Below are 14,539 nucleotides of genomic sequence, written 5' to 3'. Positions count from 1 at the left end.
CTGTGACAGACAACAACCGGAGGCCAGTATGTGAGCGTGTGTGTGTGTGTGACTGTGTGCGTGTGTGTGTGTGTGTGCGTGTGTGTGAGGAGGGTGAGTGACGCACAAGGTTGTGGGGTGGAGAGGTTATGCTCAGGGATGGGTGGGTGGGTGGCTCGCCGATGGGGTCAGTGACTGTATAAGCTGGGATGGCAGCTGGAAGAGGCCTTTATAAGGGAGGGAGCACTGTGGGAGGGGGGGTGTTTGGGAGAAACGGATTCTGTCCTGGGGCTGATTCCAGTAGATGGTCCAATGGACACGGCCATGTACTGTAAGCCATGCATTGCATCAGTCTCAGCCACCATGCAACGGCCGGCAAAATGGGGTTTGTGGACATATAAACCTTATACATAATAGCAAGTCATGTATACTGATATATGCATACTGCATAAAGAGCATCTACAGTAGGGTGAGGTTGCCATCCAGCACCAGCCAAGGATCAGCTCCTCCTCCCAAGCTCAACCATTTTTGCAGCAATTAGGAAACTGATCCCAGACCCGCGTCTATGGGCAACTTCACCCTGCTCTTGAGCGTGAGGATCCAGCTCCACATTCAGCCAAGATGACAGAGGGGGGTTTGGTGGGGATGTGGAGGGAGGTGAGTCTTTAGTATGCAACAGCAAACTCCTGCTTACCCTAGAAAAATCTCTCTTACACACAGAACCACAATGAACCTCTGGGCTCATACCGCTGTAAGTAAGACCATGACAGTTGTGGACAAGAGGGGGAAGAAGAGTCAGAGATAGCAGTTAGCACCTATAGTACCAGTGATTTAGTGGTCAACCCAACTTATTTTACAGAACAGTATGAACTCTGCTACTATAACATAAACCAATGAATATCATTCATGTTTTATGAGAAAAATCAGTCTGGTGCTACTTACCATAATCTACACTACACTATGCTTACACTTAGATCTTAAGCATTGATATATGCTTACAAAGTTTGGTTCTGGTGCACTCTTTTCTTTCGCTCACATTTGTGTAACTTCCTGAAGTTAAGATAACTATTTAATTTTTTTGCTCTTGAGTACCAAACATGGCAGAGGTCTGTAACTCTGTGTGTGTGTGTGTGTGTGTGTGTGTGTGTGTGTGTGTGTGTGTGTGTGTGTGTGTGTGTGTGTGTGTGTGTGTGTGTGTGTTTGTGTGTTTGTGTGTGTGTGTGTGTGTGTGTGTGTGTGTGTGTGTGTGTGTGTGTGTGTGTGTGTGTGTGTGTGAGAGAGCGACTGAGTTAAGTGTCCGCGAAGCCATACCAAGCCTTTACCTGTGGACATGCTCTCTCCTGGAGAAAGGCCATCTAGCAGCCCCGAGGAGTGTTCTAGTGGCTGGGGGCTGGTGCCTGGCGTGGTAGGGGGCTGGGGGGGAGGTAAGCTGGGTCTCTGCCGCGGTGGCTTGGGGATGGTTCTGGCCTTGGTGAGAGTGCCGGCCAGAGAGGGCGGGGAGGAGAGGGACGGGGTGGTGGCTATCTGTGACTGTCCCGGAGAACCGATGGTGGCGTAGCCCTGGGGGTAGGTAAAACCGTATGGGGAGGGGGTGCTGGGAGGGGTGGGCGACAGGCTGACCGGGGATGGCTGGCCTGTGGATTGGTCAGATATGGCTCCAGTCTGACAGTAAGGCGCCTTAGGTGGGATGGGAGCCAGCTTCTTAGCTGTGGAGAGACCAGAACCAACAAGAGAATGGGACATCGTCCAGTGAGAGTCTCTCACTCTTGCTATCGTGCAAATTACCGGACAAACTTATGATTGCTATGTATGAATATGTTATTAATGCTTGCCATTGTGTTTAAGATTGTGTTTACCATAGGCATTGCCATGCAGAAAAATAAAGTATATGGTAAATATATGCCTAAAAGAGTTTCGTGTTTTGTACTGTGACGGCAATTACATCCGTTAATATCTCAAACGTGATATTTGAAGCTGTGATTTATTTTATGTGCAGTGTTTTACTTACATTAATTGTCCTGTACAGATTATCTTGTTGTAAATTGATAAGAAAATAAGCCCTGTAGCAAACAAGGCCTAATTATTTGTATTTATTCAAAACAGAATGCAAACTATTCCAGCTTGGCCTTCAAAAAGACATAATGAGGCACTGTTAATGAGGGTTTTATGATAATTGTTTATTGTTTATTAAGGATTCCCATTAGTCTACACCGTAATGTAGACTATTCTTAGACTATACCGCACCAGGTTTGTCTGCCTGAAAATAACAGACAGACAGACAGACAGACAGACAGACAGACAGACAGACAGACAGACAGACAGACAGACAGACAGACAGACAGACAGACAGACAGACAGACAGACAGACAGACAGACAGACAGACAGACAGACAGACACACACACACACACACACACACACACACACACACACACACACACACACACACACACACATTACCTCTTCTCAGGGTGAGCGGGCTGTGGTCAGAGTGCAGTGCCTGTCCACTAGAGGTCGCCATTCCCTGGAGGCCTTTCTGGCCAATGACTGGTGACAGCTCCTTGTTCTTAAGCGTACTGGTGAAGGAGAAAAACAACCATAAATAACAGGTTGCCCCCCTGTTGCATTTTCCTCCTTCACACGTCAGCCCTATTAATGACCACTTTAAAGAAACACAATGGCACCCGCAGTTCAATGTCAAACGCTCTGAGTGACCACTGTAGTAGACTGACAAATGCTCTCTATATATTGCAATGTAGCAGAAGCAAGTGAATACAAACAATTCCAAGTACACCCTGATGGCTTAATGGATTTTCTTTTTTGGGTAGTGCAGTCAGAATGTCAACGAAGAGAGGGCTTGAAGGTCAACAACATATTGAATTTATGCATGCGGTTGATTTGACAGCCCCCCAGCTCCAAATGTCCCAGCCCACTGACAGCAGATGAGACAGGGATGGGTGATAGAGACTGCAGGGGTTTGAAGACGAGAAATGCAAATTAAGGATTTTTTTTTTACACCCAATATCAGGCATATGCCGCTGATTGAAGCGTAATCTTGCCTTCCATGTTTTTCTTTAATTTCCCTGCTTGGTTCAATTTCATGTCCGTTCTCTCACTCCCCCTGAAGAAGGCAGTCTAGTCTGTCCGAAACATTGGTGTGTTTCCACTCTGTGTCTACAATAAATTATTGGCATCGGCAGCTACGAGTGTGTGCGGCTACATTATTTTATTCTTTAGTGTTTAATCCGTTGGCTGGCACCTCGCAAGGACCGGTGTGCTGTGCACCCTTGGTAACCGTTCTCTCACTCCACCACCACCACCACTGAGAGGTAAGTGAGCCCGATAAAGAATGAGTCAGAGACGCCCACTTCTATAATGCAATTCACTGACAGCTTTGGATTTTCTTTGTTGCTTAGCAACCATCTGCAGAATATCCTGGCAACATGGAAAGTTATGGAGTGCAATAGTATTGTATATGGCTGTGAAATTAAAGATGGAACTGATAATGACAAGCTGCGGTGAACGCTGCAGCTCAGCAAGGACTTTTATTTCCACGATAGAAAGACATCACTTTGAAACACAGGCAGAGGATAGCATCTGAAGAAATGGGTTAAAATAAGGTAAGCTATTCCATAGGTGCTTCACAATGGAACAGCTTGGATCTAGCAACTGCATTAACGGAAGGTTTAAAAATCTAACAAAATGATATTTGATGATGATGATGAATTAACATAAGTTTCCTATGTAAGTTATGCCTTTTTTCTTTTATACAATGTAATTGGCTATTTCTTTGAGATGTAAATTGCTTTTATTTATTAATTAGTACTTGATTGCCACACACGTGGGTTGCCACCTTGTTTGAGAGAGGACCACAATGAAAATAAGTTGTGGAAATTGTCTTTTATCCATGATTGTTTTACACCAAGGAGACACTTTGACTTGACATTAATACAGGTGTCACGTTAATACAGGTGTCTCTGACACCTGTATTAACGATATCTAACATGTTTTTCGACGATTGGACAGGCGCTCATTCAATTAAGGCCAAATTTATGCCATGCCATGCCCTTTTTTGGGAATGACGTCACCCCTCCACTGCTCAATTTCAAAAACCTTTTGGGAACCTGTTTCAACAGCTTAATGAAACATATCCATCAAGTTTGATCTGATGGCGTTTGGAAGAACTGTGATTGATTTATGGACAAATTTGCACCAGGCCCATGCTCATGTTTGGAACTGATGGTGCCCTTCAAAATAAATTTACACGGTTCAATAGTGAGTGTTATAGGAAACATATCCTGTGAGTTTTGTAATGACTGGACAAACAACTTGAAATTTATAGTCAGATTCAGGGTATATTTTAGGTATAATAGACATTATATCAACTTTTTTGATGATTTCCCGATGGTTGTTGTATTTGGTCTATGTATGTACTTGTGTTAAAAAAAATATATCCAGATGGGAATAGCTGTGACTTACATGGATAGTTTCATCTGGACCCACAGAATCCAGGAAAAGAACTTGAGATTGTGAGAGTTCAAAGGTTATAGGCCAAAACATAAAGTTCATTGTTATAGCGCCACCATCAAGCCGCTTGAGGTCATATTTATTGTTCAAGTACTACACAAAACTTCCTATGGTCTAAAGAATGTCAAGACTACCATTTACCATCTCACAAGAATTTGCAAAACTGCGACAGTTTACCCATCTCTTCAAACCTTTGGGGCCCTTTGGGGCCTCTGTATGTGTGCGCATGTGCAACTGTATGTTGATGTGTTCATAGTGTTGTCAGGAGGTGTGCACAGCTCAAGGCGTCCACAGTTGAGGATCCGTATTTACCTATTCAGCCTGGGTCCTCTCTCTTGGGTACAGGCACAGGCGGCCCACGGAGGGGGAACGGGTTGGGGGGTGTTAGAGGGGTGGGTGGGTGGCAGTCCCGGGGTTGGGAGCGGGTCAGGACGAGTTAGCACGTGGGGCGTCTTGGTGTGGAGGGAGGAGGCATTAGTTTCGGACAGGGACGCATGCGGAGCGGAGGGGTCGGACAGGGAGGAGCGTTTGGGCAGGTGCAGAGAGCTGGGCTTGGGGTTAGAGTTGATGTCAAGCTGTGGCTGGGGGGAGGGGCAGAGGGGTGGCAGCGGGGGAGGGCTGTAGCCGTACCAGCGGGGGGGAGGGGAGGGGCCCGGGGGCACAGACTCGGGACCGGGAGCGACGGGACGCGGACACGCAGGTGCTCGGCTATAGACATGGTGGTGAGGGAGCGGGTAAGACGAAGAGGAAGAGGAAGAGGAGGAAGAGGGATAAGGGGGAGGGGGCCTCTCTTCCTCTGGGGAGGGGTAGGCATAACAGGAGTCCGACCAATTGGAAGACGCGTCATCCGAGCTGCAATGATAAGAATGTCAGAAGTTTCATGGGGAACTGATCTGGTGGTCAAATGTTAATGTTTAATAGTGAATGCGATAATCATTGGGGCGTGGAGGGGGAGGCCAGTGGGAAATACTGGGTTTGTGGTTGCTCATTCAGAAGCTGTGTAGGAGGAAATTAGTGCCATTCTAATGTTTACACTGTGATGTTAAGGAGGGGGGAGGACTTGAAGGAGAACAGCGCGAAAGATAAACATTTTCCTTTTTTACAAACGGCTCAGAACAATTCTTAGGCATTTTTCAAATGCATGCATTCCATCAATTGCCTTATCTGATGCAAGCGAGGCATGCGTGCCTAGCAACAATGCGTTACAAAGCTGCTAAATGACACGTCAAAACGATGTCAAAAAGGCATGAAAGACATGCACATGCAGCACGTCCTAGAAAGCTTGAGCTGTAACAAACTATGGCTAAACCCGTCAATTTGTTTTCTAGAATTGTTTTCTAGAACACAACACACAGCCTGGGAATTCTTTGTAAGGTTTCAGCCCAATCCGACCCCCTTTGACTTCCATTGAACAATGAAAGTTACAATACACACTGTATTTCTGAAAATATAAAACATGTGCGTGGAGGTAGTTAACAGTGGGCATACGAAGTTTGGCGCTGATCGGTCCAGTTGTTTGTGAGATTATCCCCGGACAAACACACAGACAGACAAAGACACAGTCAACCCTCTTACAGAAAAGACAGCTAGCCTCCTGCAGAGCCACGCCGTATAAAAAGCAACCTCCCAGTGAGACACTTCAAGATCAACCAACCTGAAATGGCTTGGCAATATGAAGATAACTAAGGCAAAAGATTAATGACACCACCAAGGACTTTACTGTACATATGTGACGCTTACAAATAACAACACTGACTTAAAGAACATTCGGAAAGTCAGGGTAAGTTCATAAGGACATGCGTCGAGAGATGCAAAACATCGGGGTGGAGGGGGATTTCAACATGAGCCAGCAGGTGTATTACAGACAGGTAAACGGGTTGAAGCGCAGAGACAACGCTGCTGTGGCGGGTCAGTCGCAGCGGCACTGTGAGGGAGCAGCACACTGGGTAGGGGGGGGGGGGTGTGTATGGTGGAGGGGGCAAGCGGAGGACAGGGCACCGCGGCCTTACCTGGCTCGGTCACTGCTGCTAGCGGGAGGAGGGGTGGGGGAGGGGGACGCAGAGAGCTCCCCCGCCTGCTCGGGGACGAGCCCGTCATTGGGTGGGGCGGGGGGCTGCACGCTCGGAGGCGTGGAGGTGGATTTGCGTTGCGCAGAAGACGAGCCCCTGCGTGACACCCAAGAAGTGTCCATCACCCTCACACCCATGCTGCAATTGGGGGACAGAGATCAACAGCCAAGTCAAATTCAGGGCCAAGTTGTGGTCACATGGGTTTGTGGGTGGGTGGGTGGGTGCATGGGCGTGCAAGGTCAGGAGTCAAACCCTACACGGAGCGTCTGGAATGGAGCAGCCCTTGGGTACTGCCGACTAAGGATCAGCCTTCCTCTCCCTTCAGTGCTGGCCTTCACTAAAACCATGCCTAAACCGACCCCCAGGTCAGCAACTGGGGACAATATCACTAATCATCCCACAGAGCCTTGTGTGTGGTTGTAATTAGGCTCCAGAGCAGGAAATGACAAGGACACATCACCAACACGGTAAATGGGACATTAAAGGATAACTCCCCTTTCTCTTGTCATGTTTTGATGGGGTTTTATGTGATATGCAGCTTATTCTTTAGCCTGAAAGTAATCGAATCATGTAAGCACTAAATATAGCAAATTTCAGGTTAGAGAAACATCAGGCAATCACATGAAAACAGGAATCATCCAATACAATGTATGTACATGGTTGTCTCTAAATGAAAGCAACAAAAGACTTTTGTATTAACAGCTTGGTGTTTGAACTCATCAAAACATGTGTATCCAGTGACATTGAAAAGATGCTGGTTAAGCAAACGAGATAGAAAGGCCTGCTTTGTTCCCACGGGGGACTTGACAACCAGCCAGTCACCTCCACTCTGTCACCCCGCTGTTGGGAAACACTGAACTATACCGGTGTCAAAGTGTGTCACTTCAAGCAGACCTGAATGGAATACTAAAGAGACAAAATGACAAAAGAGACAGTTTCTTTCAACGTGCGGCTGAGACAACACCGGTGAAAAGACGGCGAGTGGGGGGGGGGGGAGACAAGAAAATAAGTACAGTACCTTTGTATCTTCCTAATGCTGCGTTTGTGTCAGAACAGAGACAAGCAGAAATGAGCAGAGGAATACAGATCATGAGAAAGAGCCCTGCCCTCGCCCACACAGAGCGTCTTTATTAAAGCGTTGGTGGGAGTTTGGCAGGTCACATACATGAGCTTTGAAAGCTAAGATGGTGAGGCAGCGGGGAGTGGGATGCAAGGTGATGTTTCACCAATATTGGTGACCAATCGAATTATGTGACACTAGGAGTCACGGTTGTGAATTCTCCGCAAATCCACACCAACCCGAGGAATAACATAATATTTGATGTTGCACGTTTTGCATTTTCTGTAAATTTGTTGCTGCGAGACCGCTGACATTGCGCAATGTAATAGGTCACACATTTTGGTGCAACACTGGGCTGCCAGGCTGCTGGTGTTGGTAGGAAGGGATGTGAGTCATGCTGACGGTAATGAGGAGAGGGATTTGGGGGGTGAAAATGTGCCTTCCCAGAGGTGCGTCAAGCACATCCTGCCCAGCAAGCAAATTATCGCTCCATTTAGTGCTAATTAGGTCAAAGTTTCCCGGTGGATCCCAGAAATCCACCCCATCCTCAGAAAATAAGACAAATGTAGAAGAAATTACTTGCAACTATTCTAAAGCTTTAGTTAATATAAGTGGTTGCCTGCAGTGTGTGTGATAAATGTCCCTCAAGTTATTTTAGCATTTGCTAACTGCAACACACTTTAGGGAGCAAAAGAAAGAGCAAGAGAGAGAGAGAGAGAGAGAGAGAGAGAGAGAGAGAGAGAGAGAGAGAGAGAGAGAGAGAGAGAGAGAGAGAGGAGAGAGAGAGAGGACACACACACACACACACACACAGAGAGACAGAGAGAGTAGCAAAAGTATAAAAACACAATTCACAAATGAATAATCCCTATAGTTTTATGTACTGTACTTGACACCAAGATACTGGATGTCTTGCTGTTGTCACCACAGGCTGTCAGATGTTTATACTCAGCTCTCAGTATAATATACACAAAACAGTCAAATTAACTTTTTGATGTTCGATCCAAGCAGACACAGAATGACATTACGTCTAGTCTCATTTCCATTTCCCGCAACTATAAGAAGGTGGTGCTGACTGCAGTTCCCCAGAGCTGCAGCCCCCGGCATTACATTTTGACCATGAATCATGAATCTAGAAAGCGATGTGCACTAAAAAGATAAAAGCAATCCAAAAGTGAAATATCACTTTAGGTTTAAGTTAATGTATGTTATTTCTGACCAAGCAAGAAAACTATTATAAAAATAAAAAAATAGGCACTTTTCAGTCTGAACTCATTCAGAGCAGAAGAGCCAGCTGCTTCTGGATGTGGTATGTGTTTCTAATGAAAGGCAAGCTCTATTGATTGGGGCCGACACAGACCCAGGCAGGTTTAATTAGCCAGGCTTACTTGGTCCCAGTGCTGCTGGGCTCAGCCTGACTATTCTGCAGAGCAGGGCCTGATAAGACCAAGGGCCTATTAAAGAACACAGAGAGAGAGAGAGAAAGAGAGAGAGAGAGAGAGAGAGAGAGAGAGAGAGAGAGAGAGAGAGAGAGAGAGAGGCGAGGGAGAAAGAGAGAGAGAGAGACACACAGAGAGAGAGACAGACAGACAGACATAAACGCACGCACGCACACACACACACACACACACACACACACAGGGAGAGACACACACACACACACACACACACACACACACACACACACACACACACACACACACACACACACACACAGGGAGAGAGAGACAGACAGACAGACAGACAGACAGACAGACAGACAGACAGACAGACAGACAGACAGACAGACAGACAGACAGACAGACAGACAGACAGAGAAGGAGAGACAGGTGGACAGAGTTAGGGAGAGAAGGAGACAGGCGGACAGAGGCATAATGATTTGATTTAACTAATCCTCCATTCTTGCTTCAGGATTTCCAGATTTCCCAGATTTCCCATCACAGTATAAACTTCACTACCATGTCCCATTTATTTGTTCCATTGTCTCTCACTCTCAGCTCACTCACTAAGCTTCTTAAAAGGCTGGAAGGCAGGTAGATAAGAAGGAATGTGATATTCTCCTTGTCCCTCCAACGGGCAAACCCAAACTCCTCGCCAAGTTCAATTCCTGCACCGGTCGAGAAGTCCATTCTCGACCAAATTAGGCAAAACTTTTTAGTTTTTTGGCAAAAAAAGAAACTGATTAAAAACAATAACAACAAAAACCTTCAAAGTGCCTGGTTAAGATTGGTGTTGAATGAGGGAATAAGTGCATCACATGGGTTCTGGGAGTTGTCAGACTGGCTTGTTGTCAATTTCAGCGGGTGACAGGATCGGGGGTTAGAGTCAATGAGATGGTTGAAATGACAATGCTAAAGATAATTAAGGTGGACACACAATCATGCCAGAATGTCTGGGACTGACTGAATAACAAGTTTGAAGCTTCTAGTTTCTATATAAGTAAGACTTAAGTGGCAATCCTTGGACATACAGTAAATTGGACATAATTAGTTTTCTAAGAGTAGAGGCCAAGTATTTGCATCTTTCTTCACTGAAATTTGAAAGGAGAGAAGAACAAATTCTAACTGTTATGAAAACACTATAATGTGTGTCCACGGCCCAAACTGAAAGACTGAATAATTTTAAGGTTCTCTTACCCATCCTTTTTATAAAACTCCAGCATCATGTTGTCAGTGGCGACGCTGAGTGGCCTTCGGATCTGATCATTCTGCCTGCGGTCAGTCTGGTCCAAGTCTGGCGATGGCATGGTGCTGTAGTTGGCATTGTGGTTGGTGTGCACCGGACTGCCATAGTTCCCTGTGACATTAAACTCGATCTCTGACAAAAACAGACGGGAATGAATAAATGTGATGATATTTCTGTAAAGAAATTGACAACTGCCTTCATAATGTTTCAAACTTGAAAAGCACACAGATGTAACTCAATACCAGGCCAAATGTATGAATTTGCTAGCCTGATTGTCAGACTGAAGCTGCGTGGAGCTTCAGTCTGACATTGCCTCCAGTATAGGCGATTTCAAGGGGGAGGGGATTAGAATTTCCCTAAACCAATCCTAAGGGATCCCCACCCCCACCTCTGACTCTCATTGGACAATACATTTTGTACCGAATAAATCCTAGGTTCACATTTACAACACCAGACCAGAAGAGGCAGTCCACTCTCTAAAGGCAGTTGCTCTCTAAAGGTTAAAAACGACATAAGGGTAACTTTCTACACAGTGACGCAAGAACACAGTTGTATAATAGTGTGTGTTACATTTGCCAGTGAGCAAGCATTGAAGATAGTAAATAGTATTGTCAACATGGAAATGCAGTGTCGGGATGGGGTGGGACGATATGGGTATCTCACGATACGATATCTGTGGCGATATATCGCGATAGTCCTTGTATTCAATTCATAAACACATAAAATAGCACCAAACAGTTAAAAATCCTCATCACACAAATACAGAGTCGGGAAAAAAATGTATCAATTTGTTTTTAAAAAAAGTATATCGATATTTTTCAGCAGTAAATCGATTATCTATCGCGGGAGGAAGTATCGCGATATATCGCGATATCGTCCCACCCCTAGTCGGGACTAACGTGTTACAAAGTAACTGAGGCCAAGTAACTGTAACGCAACACATTTTGTGGTAACCAGTAAGATAACTATTGGACTGCAAACTATTGGGTGTCAGAAGTCTGGGAAACAGAAGTTCTCGGTTTCCCGTTTCAAAACATCTTGATTTTTATTTATTTATATTTGAAATATTTTTGAAATATTTTATCTACACAAATCTTGTATGGGGGTCCCTGGCACAAATTATATTCGGATGGGGGTCCGCAGACAAATACATAATTAATTTCCTTGACATGAAAATGTTTGAGAACCACTGGTTTAAACAACCTTAGGGGGGAAGCCGAAATAAGCCACTACACTTTAGAAACAAGCCCAAAACATAAGTGGACTTGGCAACACCGGCAGTAAGATAGACAATGATCCATCACTCTCGTTGCCTTCCTCACCTCCAGGGAAGAACCAGTCGGCATGCTGGATGATTGGCTCAATGATGCCAACGATCTGCAGGGATACAGTCGTCATCATCTCTGTGATGTTCCTGCGGAGACGGGTGGGTGGAAATAGAGGAGAGACAGACGAGAGAGCCTGGAGTGAAATTGGGCCGGCAGGATTATGCGAATTAAAGGCTGAGACACGGACGTATCCTTCAAAATGTTATAGTTTAAAATGAGAAAATTAAAAGCCCAATTTGAAAACCGAGGACATTAAAAATACTAATTAAAAGTTAGCCAATGGTAAAAGGGGCTTGGAGATTTACATGAGATTACGGAGTCTCCTTCACCCCTCAGCTGCTTAGTCATCATAGTTTATCACTAATGGAAACACAGTTGGAGTTTCACAGAAGTCTCCGAGCTGAGTGTACCACCCAGTGATATTCAATTTAATTTCTTAAACATTAGACATGTTGGAGAGTAGATGCTTTAAAGGAACACTTTACCAATTTTCAACATCATTTCCATTTGTTTTTTGTCATTTGTCATAATGGCATATCTATGACACCAGCCTAGTTTACATCCACCATCCAATTACGTATTTTGACATCACTGGGCGGTGGAAGAACTACAGTACAAGCAGTGTTTCAAATGTAACTGCAGAACATGAACGAAGTAACCCAACCAACTCGCGAAACATTTGGATGTTCAACTTCCTTCACGTTCCTCCTGCAGTCTGCAGCTACAGTCTATTATTGGCTGTAAAACCTAGTTTATATTGTGTAAGACAAGCTATGGCTCACGGCTCACAGCTCTGGGCATTTATACTCAATACATCAGCTCACTAACAAGCATCCTGGGTCCATGACAACGGTGTGATCCGGTAGAAATATCAGGAGGTAACAGACAAATGCCTCATAGACTGTGCAACGTCCCAAATTACATCAATGAGCCAAAAAATCTGCCTCACATGGGTTGTCTGAATTAGGCTTAAATATGTCCACTGAGAACCTTACGTGCATAATGGTACATGTCGGCACTGTGGATAAGGCTCAGTGAACAGGAGAACTCTCTGTCAATATAGTACGCACTGAGCATTATATTACCTCCACTTGCCAACCGGTCAGTCTCGCGAGCCAGACTGTTGCCTCCCACAATTTTCAAATGCTTCCGTCATACAGTCTGGAGCACGGAAGCTCTGAAAATGATCAAGCGGATGTGACACCTCCTCCCCACTTCCGTGTCGTCTTTATAGTCGCGCAAATGTATGTAATATAAATCAAAATCATCTAAGCATAATAGCTTGCAGAAATGACGAACAGATGATAGCTTCCTGTCTCGGCTTTCGGGAGGTGTAGTTTCAGACTCTATATAGCATTCAGAGATTGTGGAATAGTTGTCTGGCTACGCGAGACTAACAACCGGTAGGTGTTCTCTACATGACACCAAGGCCTAAATTCCTCAATGGCGTAAGGAGAACACCTCCACTGCAGATGTGCTAGTTATATTGTATATTAACATACTCTACCATACAGATTGATTAACATTTTATTCATTAACATAAATTCCGGATTGCAGCTTTAACAAGTCAGATTTTACATTTGTGTTGATGTTTTAGGTTCCTTTAAAATATTGACTCTTTTCATTTCTATCTTTATATATTTATGAAATGATAATTGGCGCTTATTAGCCAGTGCACATTAAAGAGTGCACTGGCTTTCTTTGATTACAACAGAATCTACAGTTGACTTTGAGTATGTTTTTTGCATACTTTTTAAGCAAGCTCTGTGGGATCCTGTCCCAGTAGATTGATACTGGTGTAGATTGTCTGTGGCAGCATTAACTATGGCCCTACCCGTCATTGTGCATCCACAGCAGGTTGGGGCCGAGGACGATGGCAATGTTTCCAGGGCTCATCTTATTTTCATCCTGGTACTCATCCAGCTTGGCGAGGAATTTGATCAAATACCTGTTAAAAACAGCGTACATAAGTTTGCATGTATTACAAGAAAAAAGCAAGTAACACAGCACCTTTTAAAATGTTATGTTCATTTTGGTGGAAAAAAAAGTGTCTTCTTTGATTGTCTAGAAGTGTTCTTTAATGCCTAATTTATGCTCCGTTGCATGACGGTGTCACACACCGAAATTAGCAGATCTACAAGCTTTGCATCCACAAGCAATTTTCGGTGCATGCCACTGTCGTACAACAAAGTGTAAATCCGGCAGAAATGTCTTAGCATTTCGACAACGAGGGACTTCATATAGCTACAACCCTAATGATCATACTTAACACATACACTGCCTTTATTTGCCCTGGGTGAGGGCAGTGATATGAGGCCAGTAATTCCCGGCTGAGGAGACACTTGAGTTTATCCGGGTGCAAAGTAACCACAACAGCTACCTTTCACAGTTCATAGAATGGCTACGTACAAACAAAGCCGAGGCATGCCAGTAACACACCATTCATGTTCTGAGCCTCTCCCCAGTAATGTTAATCTATTCACTTAAAGTTGGTGTAAGTGTTATTGTTTAGTTAAGATAGGTGCTAAATATTTGGATAGTAATCATTGCTACAGTATAGTGTGTGCTCACATTTTCAAAGAAGGAGTGCAGGGAGGAATAGAGGAGCAGGAGTAAGGTTCCAACTATCGCTTATTTTCTTAGCCATTATTCTATTGATTACTATTTCGATTAATCTAATATTCGAGACGCAGTTTTTAAATTTGTATTTTTGTATTTTTTATATATCAACGAATCGAAAGTGTTATATTATACTTCATCACACAATGGTGTCATGTAAATAATAGCAGATCCACAAGAGCTACTTGTAGATCGGCTATTCATATTTAATATTTTTTGAAGACTTTCGCCTATGGCATGCCCAAAGTAGCGATTGATTATTTATTAAATCGA

The 14,539-nt window shown here is 44.4% G+C and overlaps 1 protein-coding gene across 7 annotated transcripts in view; it reads right to left on the bottom strand.

Annotated features, from left to right (window-relative positions):
• LOC308104867 (rho GTPase-activating protein 44-like) overlaps positions 1-14,539 on the bottom strand; it is a 91,903-nt gene that overhangs the window by 5,422 nt on the left and 71,942 nt on the right. For 2 of the 7 annotated variants that reach the window (XM_080455454.1, XM_080455453.1), the window contains exons 14-20: positions 13,482-13,595; positions 11,642-11,733; positions 10,271-10,451; positions 6,515-6,712; positions 4,818-5,357; positions 2,439-2,554; positions 1,302-1,685 (exon numbers count right to left, since the gene is read on the bottom strand). In XM_080455454.1, coding sequence (XP_080311580.1) covers positions 1,302-1,685; positions 2,439-2,554; positions 4,818-5,357; positions 6,515-6,712; positions 10,271-10,451; positions 11,642-11,733; positions 13,482-13,595 — 1,625 coding nt within the window. Of the gene's footprint in view, positions 1-673; positions 729-1,301; positions 1,686-2,438; positions 2,555-4,817; positions 5,358-6,514; positions 6,713-10,270; positions 10,452-11,641; positions 11,734-13,481; positions 13,596-14,539 lie in introns of all 7 variants that reach the window. The other 5 variants (XM_080455458.1, XM_080455457.1, XM_080455455.1 and 2 more) reach the window with 4 other exon arrangements.

The sequence above is a fragment of the Gymnoscopelus braueri genome (assembly GCF_963280865.1).
Source record: "Gymnoscopelus braueri genome assembly, chromosome: 17".
NCBI lineage: Eukaryota > Metazoa > Chordata > Actinopteri > Myctophiformes > Myctophidae > Gymnoscopelus > Gymnoscopelus braueri.
Note: the sequence above shows the minus strand (reverse complement) of the source record. Positions and strands in the feature narration are given on the sequence as shown.